Genomic DNA, 17497 nt, shown 5'->3' with positions numbered 1-17497 from the left:
CACACACACACACACACACACACACACACACACACACACACACACACATCTACTGTGACAAGTACAAACTGTAAAATGGAAAAGATTCCCGCTGTCTCTGTATATGTGTCTGTACCTGAAAAAAGACAGCTGTAGGTGCTTAAGGCACCTTTCCTAATAAATATGACCATCTATATATATTTATAAATAAATGTGCAGATTCATGCATTATCACCGTGCGGTGTGAATCGGAAAAATTCTCCAGGAGAGGAGGAGAGGTGAAAGAAATGTGTGAGCTGCTGAGCTGGAAAGAGAGAGAACAGAAGGGGAGAGACAGCAGACAGTAGATGTATAGAGGTGATAGGAGGGACAGGTGTGTGTGTGTGTGTGTGTGTGTGTGTGTGTGTGTGTGTGTGTGTGTGTGTGTGTGTGTGTGTGTGTGTGTGCGCGTGTACGCAGTAACTGGGTGAGGAGTGGTATTTGTCCTCTCAGTGGGAGAGCGAGTTGAACAGGACAGTTTGAGTGATGTGTGACTGTATTGTTAGCGGGAGGACATTTAGTGCGACACCACTCTGTAGCAGAAGGATGAGTGGGAGGGCAAATCTCACTCTCTCGATCACACAGGCACACACACAAACATACAGCCCTACTGTGTCCTTGCTGAGCATGTGTTGTGTGTGTTTATGCAGATACAAAGGTCTGTAGAGTACTGGTTTCTTTAGTCCTCATGACTCCCTCATTTCTCCTTGGGTTCTCCACCCATGGGGGACTGACACAGAAGGTGGACAGAGGAGAAACAAGACTACAGAAGGTGCACAATCTAATTTGGCACAGTGCAGTGAGGCATTTTTGTTCTTTCACCCTTCTATGAATATAATACAGCCACACATACACACTGAAGTAATAAAATAGAGGACACATTTTTCTCAAATGTGTGGAAATTGTACTGCAAATACTTACATGCTGAGTACTAAAATGCATACTAAAAAATATTCTCCCATTGGTTTGCATTTCAGTGTGTCTCTTTGTAAAGTTTACAAAGGCACACATTTAAAGATTTCCTCTAAAATGCTCATCATTGCATGCATTGCATCACTACCTGCTGCCCAAATTCAGTCTGAATTTTAAAAATCTCTTATATTAGCTGTGCTGGCTTGTAGATTAGTTAGTGTGAAATGATCCTTTAAACACATAACTCCAAAAGCAAAAGCTTTACCAGCTCTTTATTAGTGTGGCAATTTAATCAGCGATGGATGGATGATTATTTTCTTTGCACGAGAAAGAAAACATTATGAGAATATCACAAATTAGAACAGTAGCAATAAAAATGCAGAAGTTAATTAGTTAAGCAAATCAAGGCATCAATATTCCCTCTAACTTTAATTAATGCATCCATAATTTTGCCATTTAGCACTTCTTTAAGGGTCATGAAACATAATGTAAAGAAGTATAAATGCAGCTCTAAACAACAGATTAACTGAGACGGTCTGCAAAACCCTCATTTTAACTTATTAGGTACTCTCTCTGTTCAGCTTTCAGTCATAGATCCAAGCTAAATAAAATTTAAAAAAAACTAGGAAGCTGAAAAAATTATTTTTTCATTTAAGACCCTCAACGGGTCCTAAAGGAAAACAATCTGTATATCTCTACTATGCTTAAAATACTATGGTGTACGAAAGTTTATGAGATGAGAAGTGAGACGCTGACCGTGTTTAAACATGTCTTGATCTTTTGGTCAGTCAGTGAACAACACTGAACCAAAGCGTGAACGTCTACCGTGATGCATTGTGATCCAGTCCCTTAACCCCTGGCTGAGGTGGAACCGGACATCATAGACCACATATCTTACGATAATGTAAACAACTATGTGTTGTGATGTTTCCCCAACAAGGACCATAGAGCATCATAGTCCTTTATAGTCTTTTTATCAAGTGATTTTCTCTTGTAGATGCTAACAATTGTATTTCCTTCTTTTGGTAGCCTTTGCAAAATGAAGCAGATGTGTAATTGGTCAGAGATGGATAAAAAAACTGTTCAGAAGGGCGTTTGATGCTCTGACAGAAATAACATAGGGAACAATAATATCTGAACACTAGTCATCTGGACACTTCCAGCATAGACTTGATAGACACCTTTATCTCTGGTGTCGACTGTTGATCACCCTTTCTAAAATGAGTGTGAAGTCACAAAATAAAAAAAGCCAGTGGAATATACATTACACTGATTCTGGAGTGACGCGAATTCAGAAACAATCTGCACGCAATCACTTCACTCTATTACAGACAAAAGGTCAATCATTCACTTCATACTGATCATTTATTTAATATGCATGTATCCCCTTTAGCATTTCTAAATCAAATTAACCTCTCTCAGCTCTTACTGGTGTCCTTCTGGTGACACTTTCTCCATTTGTGGCTCTGCTCTTCAAACAGTCTGCTTGTGTTATACCATGGGTGTCTGTCTCTCCAGTCTTTTCAAAACCCTAAAGGCAAAGAAAAAAAAATTGGTATACATTAGATGCACAGTCTGCTAGTCTGCTCATGCAAACCATAATGAAATATAGTGCATCATACATTTTATATCTTATGGAAAAAAGGACTAAGGGCTTTCTCTAACGTGATGCAATCACTTAATGTAACAGAGATTTAGCCTCCAGTATGTGACAGCAGCAATGGCTTAATGATGGTACAGAACATAATGCTGTGCTATGACCCAATTGTTTCGATGCAGGAGGATTTGTGATCTAGCTGTTATCCAGTAATCTCCCACGTGCAGCATTCACATTAACATTTAATCAGACTATCTGATGAGATTATCACCCGCACAACCAGATTAGGTGCCTCTGAGCAGATTATTATCCTGACAGTCTTACTGTGAACTAATCACATCCACACACTTGTGTGTTTCTAGTGTGTATTTGCTGTACAATACAATCTTCATAATAAGAGCCTTTGTGAGTGGCCAGTGGCCTGTGGAAAGCTTGGACAGGGATCAGTGGTTTGAGCGTGCGTGCATGTGTTGAAGGATGTTAGTGTTATTACATGGCCTACTGCACATAAGACAGAGAAACAGACTGGAGCCGTGTACACCATGGGTCACAGCCAAGGGTACACACAGAGAGGTTATATGTTTATACACTGTGAGAGTAGGGGAACGTGAGCATGTGTGAGTGTGTACTGGAGTTCTGCTCTGAAATCCTGGCTTTGTCTTTGGAAAATAGTAAGTATGAAGGAAAGAAGCTGCACATATCAAATCCCAACAGAGTTCAAATGTAGTTTCATGACCTGAAGAAAAACATATTTGTTTGTATGTTTTATTGTGGAAATGAAGCTGCGTGATATGGCTTTGTGCAGCTATGTTTGCAGGGGGGGTTTCGCCTCATATTGTGCTCTCTTTGATTCCTGTGGGCTCTGTGAACACAATCACTCGCAAGAATTTCACACAGATTTCAAATAGCTTCCTCCTCCTTCTGTCTTTCCTTCTGCCCCTCACTAGGCTACCAGATCTCCTACCGCCTCGACAGCAGGGACCCTCTGCGCTGGACTACAGTGGAGGTGGGGTCCAATGCTCGGCAGTTCACCGTCACAGGACTTTCCTCTGAGCAGAGCTACGTTTTCCGACTCATTGCTCGCACTGCCGTGGGCTGGGGTGCAGGACAGGAAGCTGTGGTTGTTACCACTGAACGCAGAGGTAAAGGACACTCACGCATATTCAGGATCTGACTGCTCTAATTTTAACCACTCCTGTTTAAAATATAGCAGGAGTCCAACCTGCTGGCTCACATATATCACTTGCAGACGCACAAAAACTGTCCGTCTCCACTGTGGACTTAATGACCTGTGTCTGACACTGCTCCCAGAAATGTAGTTCATGACTTTAAAGCAGACTTCCGACAGGCCTCTTTTAGTCCAAATACTCCGAGATGTCAGAGCAGCTACAGGTGCCATCAGTATCAGTAATGATAGCTGATCTGTCTCCATGACACCTTACAAAACTGCTTCTGCTCGGTAAGAATGGAAGACCTGAGTTTGTGTGAAAAAAAACACGGAGAAACTTAACAACCCATCGAAAATCTGGTCTCTTCTGACCCTCGGTGATTTAACACTTAAACCAGCTGCACCCAGCAGGAAGGCTGGTGCAGCTAGTTTGAAATTTTTATCCAGAGCTGTTGAGGTTGGTCTTAGAATACTCTTTAATGATGGCACCATTCCCCGTGTGTGACAGTTTCAGGGCTTGGCAGACAGGCTCACTGATGGGCTTACTCTTTAATGGAACAGAGTCATCATGAATGCTATTAGCTCCCGAGTGCCTCTGCTTTTCTTTATGCTGAGTCAAAATGACCGCATGAAAAGGACCTACAGGGACACATCTTTTGCTATGTTCGAGCAAACACTATGCGACTGATGGGGTCACCGATGGTGCGGCTTGGAGCTTGAGAACGAAGTCGAAATTACAGTAAGCTGTGAAGATCTCTACTCGGTGTTCTCTGGCACCACGAACAGTGTGATCTGATTCTGAAGAAGAACTAATGGAGCCGTATAACAACTTTGTTCATTTTGCTTCTTTGCAAAATCATTCCTCTGTGAAGTAATATATGGAGAGTTTCGGCAAGAGTAAAGGGGTGTAAGCTTTTCGGTTAAAATAGCTTCTGTCTTGCAGACTCTCCATACATGCATCATGCATCTAATTTGGAATTCATTGCACAGCAAAGTAATAATCTCTAATACAGTTCATATTGACCTGTAGTGATGCATAAGGGAATAAAATGTCTTAAATAAACCAGAATAAACAGGGAAAAGTTGTAAGCACGAGCAGCTTGATTAATGTTATTAATTTTAACTGCAATTTTCTAAATGTTTGCTGTGAGAAAGCTCTATTATAGAGGACAACCATAATGATTTTACCAGTATAATTATGTTGTCAGATTTCTTACAGTAATCGTTATGCAGGAGCAGTGTGGAATTTTCATATTTTGTGATCTCTGCAGCATCACTTGCTATTAAAGGTGCAATTCATTGCAGTTCATGTTTGCTCCTCAGAAAGGGAGTTCAGACACAAGAAAAGAAAGCGGAAAGTTTGGCCCTAAGCAGTTTGTGGTTGGACATGGCGAATTCATTGTTACCGGGCACTAAATATTAGCACAAAATAAAAAGCATGACCTTTTCAGGGTGTGTGACATAGAACAAAAAGAAATGACATTTAGAAACTCCCCTGGACTTGTCAGTAAATGTAGGCATTGAAGCCACCAGGTATTAGCCCTCCTGTAGAGGTATAATGAAAATCAAGAGTTCATAACATTTCCTCTGGGCCTGACTGTAACTGTTGTCACTTAAAAAGGGAAGTGTTACTTTTTCAGAATTGTAGATTATCCGAAGAAATTTGTGGCACTCCGTCTGTTTATACCTTTCTCTGAACACGCCAAAATTAACTGGCTTGTTGAATGAGACAGGATTATTAGCCTTTCTCACCAACTGTCGATTGCAACGCTGGGATATTTCTCATCCACAGCACCGTGCTCAGTTGTGGGCGGATGGAAACTGTACACTTAGTAGGTGAGAATGAAAATGAGGCTCGAAGTCGTTTTTCTAAAGGAGAGCGAAAGGAGGGCCAGAAAGTCAGAACCAAACGCCATAAATCTTACATCCTCACCCAAAGTAATTACTATTGATCAAGAGTTTTTACCAGCACTTTGCACTTATGTTAATTTTGACTTTAAGAGATGAAAAAAAAGCTGCTAATTTCCCTTTCAGAGTTTTATCTAATTTTAGCAGCCAGTGGCCTCATCACAGAGCATAAGCTGCTACAACAACAAGAATTGTAAAATTGAAACACAGTCAATCGCTGAGTATGACAGCCCGTGCCTGTGGTGAGATGTATGAGTTTAGCAAGGACTCGGTCTCCCCCACTGTTTTGTCTTTAAAACACTGAAACAGAAGAGATACATCTTCCCACAATGATCTGGTCACTGACGGCCAGAAAAAAAACACACTTTTGAAGTGATTTGACTTTTACAGAAGTAAAGAGCAGTTTTATTTCCTTCAATTTAGAAGCAAATATAAAGTTCTTGTCTTCCTCTTATTCGAGTGCCGTGATGCTCGTCATGTTGCTGCTTCACTCTCTCACTTTCATGTCTTCAGCTCATTCACGCTGCAGCTGCCAAAGAATCCAGTCTGTTTTATGTTAACCGTCAATGAGTAAAATCTGCCTAGTGTGGTAGGTATGTATTTGCACGTGGACTAGGTAATAAGGTGGTACTTGTACTTGATGTTGCACTCCATGACGGAGTTTTGAGAGACTTCACACTGAAGCTTGCAGAGGGTGGAAATGAATGGATGGCTCTGTGTTATATCAGCGTTAGGAAGGAAGGAAACAGCTGAACCAATAATATAAACTAGGGCTGTGTTATATGACCAAAATGTCACATCCCGGTGTAGGTCACATCATAATAATTATATATATCACCACAGAGTAGATTTTCTATAAACTGAATTAATCAAAAATTCATAAAACACAACATTTCTTCAACATAATTTAAAATATATATTCAAAATAAATGATACTGTGATACTAATGACTAAACGTCTGACTAATGTAACTTAAGATTAGCTTAGGTTTTTTTGTCAGTACCTTTAAGGTAAGAACTTTGCTTCACTCATTTGAAGAATAAGCATCAATAAATCTAAAATAAATGCAACCCCATCACAAGTATACAGTACATCAAGCCAAGTGGTGGGAATCCTCGTCACCAGTAAACCTTTATATCAGTTCTTTGAATTAAACTGTAAACACTACCCTGCATTAACTCAATATGTTGAACATTAGTACCTTCCATTTTTCTTAGACATCTATTTTCTCACTTACCCATGAATTTAAATCTTTAAAGGTTAAAACATTGGTTTGTAAAAACATAGAAACACTTGAATATCGTTTGGATTTGTGACTGGCTATTGTTATTAGTTTCAGTACTGTGTAAGACTTTTGAGCAACCCCTCGTTCACTAATAATTTATTTTCAATGAGTCAGATTTTGTTGTAATTTTCTAAAGTGGGTTTATGCAACAGTTCTCCAAGTTTAAAGTTTTTCTTTGGACATTGGCCTCTTTCTTGCTCGTTTTCACACTAGTCCTTATACCTGACCATTTCCAAATCAATGTTATTCTGTTTGTTAAGCCACCACACTGACTTGTAAATCATTCAAGGATAAAAAAAAGGAACCCAACTCAAGGGATGAACCAGTGTTGTGCCTACAAAGAACAGACGACCTAGCAAAGAACCCATTTTGAATTATGTCTTTGAGGACTTTGTTACCAGCAGGCTGTCTTAAAATATGTAATTTGTTCCATTTCCTTTAGCTGATTCTACCAAAAAAGCCAAACATAAATCACTTTGACAAACATAAAATAGTATTTTCATACCAACAAGTTGATTCACAAAGACTCAAAAACCTTGCACATTTGGTGTGCAAACTGGAGATAACTGAAAAAGTGGACAACAATAGAAGAGGTGGCAGGCCTAAAAAGTGTCTACATCAGATGAACAGTATCTGACAGTCACGTCCTTAGGAAATCAGAAAAAATCAAGCAACGCCTTCGTATGCATACCGGTCCTCAGTTAATAGATATACTGTTCACTGAGGCGTCATCAAATATAGTGTCAGTGGACAGGTGGAGGTCAATAAGCTATTCTGAAGGAGGGGAAATGGGGAAATTTAAATTTCTGATTCAGGTCTTCATGGATGCGCAAGCAGGAGGTTAAGCAAAAGGTACAACAGCGATTGCCTCCACCGTGTTTTATGTGTTTTGACTGGAGACATTCGCTGTTGTACCTTTTGCTTAACCTCCTGCTTGCGCATTATAGTTTGTGGCTGTTTTCAGCCTGTTGTATTGAAGATCTTGTCAAAATTTATGAAATTATCAACACAAAAGTATCATCAGATTTTGATCCACCAAGTAATGCAGTCCGGAAAGAATCTGACTGCCTTCATTTTTTCAGTATGACACAAAAAGACACAACAGAAGTTGTGGTCCAGAGCACAGACCTCAACATTATTGACGCAGTGTGAGATCATCATGACAGAGAAAAGAATAAACGGCAGCCAAACATCCAAAGAAGAGCTTTGAATGTCCTCCAAGAAGCCTGGAGAACTATTCCTGAAGACTACGAAAAGAAATGACAAGAAAGCTTGTCTTGGAGAGTTCAGACTGTGTTGAAGAATAAAGGTGCTCATACCAAATATTTATTTTCAAGCTCACTGAAACTGCACAAACTCAGTTTTTTATTAGATCATTGCATCTATTTTGCTTTTTCCAAGTATAAAGAACTGAGAGGGGGCTTGAGACTTTTGCACAGTACAGTAATTAAGAAAATGGAGAAGGAAAGATGTGGCAGATGGTGTTGAAGATCGAGCACTCCAGAGCTAATACGAGCTTTCTCCCGGAGTGAAATACAGTAAGTGATATTTCACTTAAAAAATGAAGTTGCAATGGTTCTGGTGTCTCTGTGGGCTAACGCATGAATAGCTTTGGTTGCGACGTAGCTCACTGACTTTGGTATATGTCATCCTTGATCTCTCTCTCTCTGTCTCTGCTGTTTTCTCTGTCAGCATAGCAGCACTGAGTAAGCAGTGAAATGCTACAGAAGCATTAAAATATGACAGTTAAGTGAATTTTGTGGAAACCTGGAATCATTTTGTCAGATACTCTGTTCGCAGCCATCAGTTTGTGTGATGCATTTTAATTGGATCAGATATCATAACATCCGCAGCGTCATTATCAGGATTTCTTGAGAATAGAGTTCAGTGGTTCTCTGTTCCACTTCAGTAGCATAATGCCCCATTCTTGCTGTGAGATAGACAGAATATCCTAATAGAGATTTCTTTCTGATGATATTGAAGAGACCAACTTAATCCCTAGAAAGAGAAAATTGGCTTTTTGGGTGAGCACGTGAACGTGTGTGTGGATGCATGCCTTAGGGAGAAACCGTTTTGGAAATATGTATCGTTGCTGATGTTTGTACCCAAAAGCGTGAGAGCTGAGAAGGTAACAGAGAACATAGCATATTCAGCTACCTTCAACCCCTTCATCTTTCCTTTTTCCTCTACTAAAAACTAGAGATGGACCGATCCGATATTAAGTATCGGTATCGGTCTGATACTGACGTAAATTACTTGATCGGCTATCGGAGAGAAATAAAAAATGTAATCCGATCCATTAAATATCAAAAAAGCACCTCACAAAACTTGCGACATGGCGTAACTCAGCTCATAACCGTTGCACGTTGGAGCAGTGTGCTCACGTGATAGAGTGGCTGTGTATATTTGTAGCCTCGCTACCAAACCAGCGTTTCATCTCCGAGGAAGTGATCCCAGAGGGAAGTAAAGCAAGTGTGTAAGTTCATCTCTGAATGTTTGTAAAGCATTCCCACGTTAAGCTTAACAACCAATATATGGAGCAACTGCCTCTCTCTCCCTCTCCTGTTGCTACTTCAATCATGAAACTGCTTAATGATCAGCTGATGGCTTTTATGTCGCGACTCCAGTTTCTCTTGTTTGTTTTTGGCCCACTTTGCACCAGAAAGAGGAAACCAGTGGCTGAACAACAGCAGCACATTTAACCTTGATAAGCTGTTGTTAGAATTTATTTAATATTACTTTCTACACCAGGATCTTTTTCTACGTAGCTGACGGCTGGTAACTGTGCAGGGGCGGATCTAGCAAAGTTTAGCCAGGGGGGCCGATAGGGCATTAACAGGGAAAAGGGGGCACAAAGACATACTTTTCTTTCTTATTCTCATTTAAAATGTCTAGCTTTTAATAAATAATTATCTGAATCTTACACCCAAAGTTTTAATCTGATATAAAATGTATAGAAGTCCATTACTGTATTATATTATAACTATTAAATCTAATATACCCTAGTAAGCTATAGTACTTTTTCCTTTGGGAAGGTATCATCTGTTTTTTCTGTAACGCTGCCGATCTCCGACTGTATTCCCATGTGATGTCTTTGTTGTGTGTGTAAGTCTGGGGGGTCCTATTCCTCTGCAAGGCAACCTGCATATGGCCAATAAAGCATTCTTTCAATTCAATTTCAATTCATATCGGTATCGGGCAGCACGGTGGCACGGTGGTTAGCACTGTTGCCGCACAGCAAGAAGGTCCTGAGTTCAATTCCTCCATCAGGCCGGGGTCTTTCTGTGTGGAGTTTGCATGTTCTCCCCGTGTTTGCGTGGGTTCCCTCCGGGTACTCCGGCTTCCTCCCACCGTCCAAAGACATGCAGCTTGTGGGGATAGGTTAATTGATTAATCCAAATTGTCACTAGGTGTGAATGTGAGTGTGAATGGTTGTCTGTCCCTGTGTGTTGGCCCTGCGACAGACTGGCGACCTGTCCAGGGTGTACCCCGCCTTTCGCCCTATGACAGTTGGGATAGGCTCCAGCGCCCCCCGCGACCCTGAAAAGGATAAGCGGAAGCGAATGGATGGATGGTATCGGTCATAAAAAAGTGGTATCGTTCCATCTCTACTAAAAACCCAGTGTTTCCTCTCCTTCCCTCGTGTAGAAATAATATGCAAGTGCTGAAAGGGCCAAACTTGTTCTCGCAATTATGAGTTTATTATCAGAACATGATCTTAACTGTGGAGCAGAACAAAAGGGGAACAGACAGGGAGACACAGATGGTATCAGAAAGACAAAAGAGGGCAGAGAATAGTCACATTTTGAAGGGAGCGCAGAGCAGGGGGAGTGCGGGAAGAAGGAGACAAACAGATCAAATCAAATTATCAAATTACTTTTGATAAGGATGAATGAAGGAAGCCGAGCCTGCCTGGGTGTGCGGTTGTGTGTGCGTTTTGAGAAAATAAGTGCAGATTAATTAAACTTCAGAGAGAATCAATAATGCTTTTATTTCCAGACTTAATCGATAACCCGAAGCCCCTGAAATTAGACAGTTTTGCCCCCAGCCGTGTGTTGTTGTTTGTGTGCCTGCACAGGTACTGCTAATCGCACAGGTACGGTGAACACAGTTGTACAAAGACACTGACTCCCAGAGCCATCTTTCATCCTGTAATTGAATAGCTAAGACACAGATAAACACGCACGCACGCGCACACACACAAGCAATCTGTTGAGAAATGGTTTCTTTGATGCCGCAGTAGTTAGTTGTCTTGTTTCATTTAAACACGTGTTTGCATGGCAGCACTTTTTCACGCTGATGCACATGTTACATAAATGTGGGCTGCCCGTGCCTTGTGCAACAGAAATATTTGCAGCAGATTGTCCATTTTTATCTCCATTTGTCCTGCAAATATCCAGGCGTCTGAGTGACCTGCTGTGTGCAGCAGGCTTATTTCTTAAACATCATTTATACAAGAGACTAGTTCCCTGTAATCAAGGTAAAAGATCAAAGAAACCACATTTCCCTGCAGCTAGATGTCTGCCCAGAAAACTGATTTCATGGTGACTGTAAAGATGAGCATGACAAAGACAAAATCCATGTCTTAGCAGAGCAGATGAAAGAAAAGATCTTTACATTAAAGCTTTGCGCATGTTTACAGTACTCTCTGCAGTTACAATAGTTGAGGGCATGGTTGTAAAAGAAGAAGACAGGCAACTCTTTATTTTTATCACATTTTCTGATGCCCTACATAACCCGATTTCTCTGACTTACCTGGCTTCTTGTGTGCGTGTGTGTACTTATGTCACGGCCATACTGACTGCTTTTAAGATGTGGATCCTGACTGTGGTTTTCAGAGCTCTTAAGTGCTCTCTCTTCTTTCTTTTGGAGAACTTGTGTTCATCCCTCCAGCTGAGTTCTGGCCTAAGAAAGCGTTGGACTTGCTGCTGTGGAAATATTCGAAGCCTTTGCACATGGAGCTTCGTTTATTTCATGCGCCTGCCTCCTCTTCAGTTCCACTGTTCTTATCTTTGTCACATCACTTGTTCCACCTTCTCTCTCATGTTATTATCTCGCCTCTTCACACCTCCTATCCGTGTCTACAGAGCGTCCCCTCCCACCCAGGAAATTGTCCGTTCCTCAAGATGAGGTTGAATCTCGCCAACTCCGCATCCATTGGGTGACCGGTGGCTCAGCCTCCTCGCCGCTGAGGTACTTTACTCTGCAAATCAAGGAGCTGCCCAACGGCGACTGGAAAACCCACACAGCTGACATCCTGCATAACATGACCTCCTGGACTGTTGACAGGTACACGCACACATGCACATACGCACAGCTGCAGTGGTTGATACATCACCCTTTGAATTTGTGGCACTTCATATATAGACAGTTTAAAGTGCAATATTTTGTTTTTTTATTACACTTTTCACACCAAAAACTCAAAAGAAAAAGTGATTTTTCTAACAGTCTCTCACAACTGCAAATGTCAGCATGACTGGCTACTGGCCAAGTTGCAGTGTTTGTCACTGATCCGGAGAAAGTGACAGTCTGCGGCGACAAAAAATATCACGCTGGTGGCTGAATATTACATTGATCTCAAAGACAGGAATGACATGTTTAAGACAGCTTCTTTTTTTGGAGGGATACCAAAACCCATGTGTCACAACAGAATAGTCACAGGTGCCGTCGAGTCATTTTTCACAGCCACCCAGCAATAAGGAGAGTGGCACACTGCAGTACCAGCAGGCTGAGGTGGACAAACAGCAGGGTAACGTGTAAAAAAGGATTAAAATGAATATATCTAATAAGCCAGTAAAATATGCCTTCATGGGCTATTTCAGTCAGACTGAAAGTAAAGCAGCAGTATCAGTAAGAGTGAGTAAGATTATCTCAGGCTTAGAGAAAATGGCAATAAAAAATATAGATGGCTCTCTTTTGTTTGTTAGTTTTTCTTCCTTAGAGATCCCCAAATTCAAAATTGTTTTTAGCATGACACGCTGAACTTGAATTAATTAAAGCAATCTGTAGAAATCTTATGTTTATGTATCCTCGGGGGAGAGGAGTGGACAGAGAGAAGAAGATGCTGTGAATTTAAAGCAAACAACGGAGAATTATAATAGAGACTGGAAAGTTTTATTTGTTTAGAAGCTGAAGTACAGAAAAGGTTGGTGGAGAATAAACATACACACATGCCACCAAACAAAAACACCAGGGAGAGCAGAGTAATCATAATTACTGCATAAACGGGGAGGATCTCAGTCACCTAATCACACAGGCGCAGCAGGAGCTGCTCTCTGTCTTTTTCTTAATACCTCTATTTTTTCATCTCGTACTCGCTCTGCCTCCGAGCTTTCATGTTTGCGTGCGCTTTTTGTCCCTTCTGTTCCTTTACAATTTTTCATCCCTCTTGCTGTCACCACCTCCTCTCCTCTCCCTCCATCCATCAACAGCCAATGCTTTCAAAAACCATCAGGCTTGTATTTTTTCTTCTACTCATCCTGTACAAGAGGGCTTCAGTCTTATTGCATGTCTTCCTTTTACATTCCCCTCTCTCAGTCCCTCTGTTCTCTACTCCCTCGTGATGGCAGCGGGTGAGAGCAGTCAGACCGGATTGCTACTCCAACTTCCTGATGGTCCGAGTAGCAGGACTATGATGGTGCTTTACCAGCGTGTGGTGTCTGTGTGTGTGTGTGTGTTCGTGCCTGCTTCGTGGCTGTTTTTGTGTGCTCCTTCACGAGCTATCACAGGGCTATTTGAGATGCTGAAGAGCATTCGCTCCATGTGTCTGCGTCAGTCTTTTTCAACCTGCCTCAGGGAGAGTCTATCTGCCATGATGGCGGTCGCTGCTGTTGTTGTTTTCGAGCTCATTCTATCACTGAACGCTCTCATTAGAGCGCCGGATGGAGGAATTAGCTTACATCTCCACATGCTCACGCTCACACTCACTTCTTATCTATCCTTAATTGTTGTTTTCCACCAAGACATCTTGGGAACCAAAACATCGAAGTCCCCAGGCTGATGTGCAGACACACATATACAGTAAACACACACTTTCACACATTGTCCTTAACGTCCTCCCAGTGCTGTTAGCCCACCCTGTTTAAGCCTGGTGCCTTTGATGTTCTATTCCAATGATAACCACAGCCCCACAGGGCCTTTAGTTGTCCATCATTGGGCCCAGGCTCATAATTATACAACAAGAGACTGGAGCAGTTTTCCTGTCACCTGCTGGATTTCAGACTGGCCCTGTGCAATCTCCTGTGTCGAGGGAAAACCCTTGCAGGTAGACATGTGGGGAGTAGTGGAATTACTTTTAGTTAGTTATTATATTGAAAAGCCAAGAACACTTCTGCCTTCCACTTATCTTATTTGTTTTTCATTTTGTCTTTCTGTGCAGAGGAAAATTTGACAATTGTTATTCATCTCTGCCTTTCAAATTAGCATTCTATTAAATTACAATATCGCAGAGCATTTGTACCCGAACAGACACCGAAAGGAGTCACATTTTACAAGTCTTCTCATATTTTTCTTTATTTCCCAGTGAGCCACTTCTCAGCAGGAGAGCTGCTGGTACTCTGGCCAGCTTTCCTGCCATCAGCAGCAGCATCCTCGCCACTGTCACAAAAAGCAATAAGAGATTAAAGCACGAGCCTATTGCTAAGGGGAGTTATTGAGGCACAGTGCTCAGCAATGGTACATCTTTCAAGTAAACAGAAAAGCATGAGAGTTGGATTAAGAGTCGGTGCATCCACCGAGACATGTCAGAAGTTATCGCTGGCCACATTTGATCAATGCACATAAGGCAGGGCTCCTCCTGAGGAGGCTTTTCGCGGAGATATGTCACATTCAGCTTTGTACCGACATGTCCAGTTGTCTATTTACAGTTTTACACAAGAGGCTTTTTGTAGGAGTTTTTATAAAATTGCTTTTTCTGCAAAATAATGAGTACATTGCTGTGGTTTTATATAAAAAAACCTGTTAGGTAACTGTGTCAGATGTAAATAAAAAACAGAATGCAGCTATTGCTTCTAAAATCTCATAAATCCGTATTTTATTTTTGTGGTACGGAAGAACATTGAAATCATATTGGATTTTTAAACATTTTACAATTTTGTGAAAAATCTCATTTTATGACAGCAACACATTTTAAAAGTTGGCATGGGGCAACAAAAGGCTAGAAAAGTAAGTAATTATAAAGAAACAGTTGGAGGAACATTTTGTAGCTAATTAGGTTGACTGGCAACAGGTCAGTAACATAATTGGGTATAAAAATGAGCATTTTAGAGAGGTGGAGTTTCTCCGAAATGAGAAAGATGGGCAGAGGTTAATCAGAAAACTGAAACACAGAAATCTATGTGCAAGGGACAAGGCACAAAATCACTACTGGATGCCTGTGATCTTCAGGGCCTCAGGCAACACTGCATTAAAAATGGGAATGATGCTATCATGGAAATCACTGCATGGGCTCGGGAACACTTCCAGAAATCATTGTCTGTGAACACAGTTCATAATGAATTGTCATTCACAATTGCAAATTAAAGCTCTATCATACAAATAAGAAACTATACGTGAACATGATCCAGAAATGCTGCTGTCTGTCTGGGCTAAAGACTTTCATCTAAAATTACTGAGAAAACGGGGAAGACTGTTCTGTGGCCGGATGAATTTATTTATTAATTATTTGAAAGAAATTTTGTAAACATGGGGCTGATGTCCTGAGCAATAAATCATATGGAAGTACCTTAGTTCCTTTGGAATTGTCAACTTGCACGTCTGGAAAAGTGAAAGGTATATCTAGATATCCAGAGATATTTTTTAGGGATAGCCATGCATGTTTCTGCAAGACGATGCTAAACATGCTCACCTGCACTCAAGCCCTTTAACCAACTGCAAACATTTGGAGCATCCTGGCACGAAAAACACAAAAAGACTCAGGACTGCTGGGCAGCTAGAATCCTGTATCAGACAAGGATGCAACAACATTCGTCTCCCAAATGTCCAGCAGCTGGTCTCCTCACTTCCCAGACATTTACAGACTGTTGTTAAATGAAGAGGAGATGCTACACAGTGGTAAACATGGCCATGTACCAACTTTTTTGTTGCTGCCACCAAATTTAAAAACTTTTTTTTTTAAATTACAGATTACTTTTTACACGGCATCCCAGCTTTATTGGAGTTGGGATTGGAGGAATGCAATGAGATTTGCATTACCTCATCCCTTTGAAAAGATGTTGAATCTCGTATCGCTTGCTTTTCCTGCTAAAACTGGTCAAAATACATTTTTTTAAATAATTCTTATATGTGTGTACTTGGATTTAAAGGCTGAAGCCCTTCACTTCTTACAAGTTTCGTATGGTTGCCACCAATGACGTAGGAGACAGCGTCCCCAGCAGAGAGACGGAGGCTGCCACCACTTTGCAGGACGGTGAGAAACTGGGATGCTGACACTGTATGGGAGAAAAGAAGTGGGAAGACGGTGCATTACGTGGATTTGAAAACATTATATGATGTAAGGGGATGGGCAGTGTGTCTGACTTTTCTTTTTCTTCTCCACGCTCTCTCTGTGTTTTCTTTCCAGTGCCTAATGAGCCTCCAGTGATTCTCTCAGTGAAGCCGACAACTACTACCTCAGTGCTGGTGCACTGGAAGGTAAGTTCAGACTTCTGACACACCAACAATCCCTGATAAACACAAAGCCGCACAACAAAACATATGGTTCGGGTGCACGTTATTTACTTATTTTGAGGATAAAACCCCTTACAGCCTCTGTGTTAATTTGTACTGCATGTGTTTTATTTCTTGGGTGTAATTATTGTTATATATTGAAGCAGGAGAGGTCAGAGAGGAGAAAAGAAAGATTGGAAAAATGGCAGGAGGGCAAAGCAGGCACTAAGATGGACACACAGTCCTGAGATGGGGGGAAATGTTTATCTCTTAATGAGTATATACCAGCAGGAGAGATGTTATAGGGCAGAAGAATCCCTCAGCTATCAGTAACATTCAACAACACAGGCAAAAAAAAGAGGGGAAGATGGTACATAGAGCCCGGCTACTTCACTCCTTGTCTTTCTTCCTCTTCTACTTGGAAATGTCTTCTCTCATCCTTGTGGCTTTACGTCAAAGCAGAAGGAGGCAATGAAAAAACAAAGTCACCAGCAATTTCATCATCCTTTACAAGAGTGCCAAACCTACTGAAGCATCACTTTCTTTGTGCAAGTTACAGCCAGACCAATCCAGCAGCCCCTTAAAGTGGACATGCTGATAAAATACTGCTCTGCCAGCCTGTCAGCGTCCTGACTGTTGCTGTACTACACAAAGGAAATGAAAATAAGCACACACACAGAAAGTTCTCAGAAGCTTAGAAATCTCTTTTTGAGAAAGTAGCATTGTTTTTGTTGTTTGTTTGTTTTAACACGTGCTTGTGTGTGTGTCTGTATGTTTCCAGCGTCCCAGCGATGACAGCGTTAATGGAGTTTTGACTGGATACCGGCTCTATTATAGAGAGCTCCCGGCAAACGCTTCCACTCTCACCGAAGCAGAAGTCCAGACAACCAAAAACAACACAAGTGCCCTCATTACAAGTGAGTACTTCTGCTACTAAAGGAAACAACTGCTCTTTACCCCCCCC

At 41.3% G+C, this 17497-nt stretch overlaps 1 protein-coding gene across 1 annotated transcript in view; it reads left to right on the top strand.

Moving 5' to 3' along the window:
* Nucleotides 1–17497, top strand: part of LOC102198766 (protein sidekick-1-like) — a 173933-nt gene that overhangs the window by 139832 nt on the left and 16604 nt on the right. The window contains exons 27-31 of the mRNA XM_005750208.2: nucleotides 3475–3669; nucleotides 11976–12177; nucleotides 16191–16294; nucleotides 16448–16518; nucleotides 17315–17450. Coding sequence (XP_005750265.1) covers nucleotides 3475–3669; nucleotides 11976–12177; nucleotides 16191–16294; nucleotides 16448–16518; nucleotides 17315–17450 — 708 coding nt within the window. The remainder of the gene's footprint in view (nucleotides 1–3474; nucleotides 3670–11975; nucleotides 12178–16190; nucleotides 16295–16447; nucleotides 16519–17314; nucleotides 17451–17497) is intronic.

Source organism: Pundamilia nyererei, unplaced genomic scaffold, assembly GCF_000239375.1.
Source record: "Pundamilia nyererei isolate P.nyererei 1_Seehausen unplaced genomic scaffold, PunNye1.0 scaffold00265, whole genome shotgun sequence".
NCBI classification, from domain to species: domain Eukaryota; kingdom Metazoa; phylum Chordata; class Actinopteri; order Cichliformes; family Cichlidae; genus Pundamilia; species Pundamilia nyererei.
Note: the sequence above shows the minus strand (reverse complement) of the source record. Positions and strands in the feature narration are given on the sequence as shown.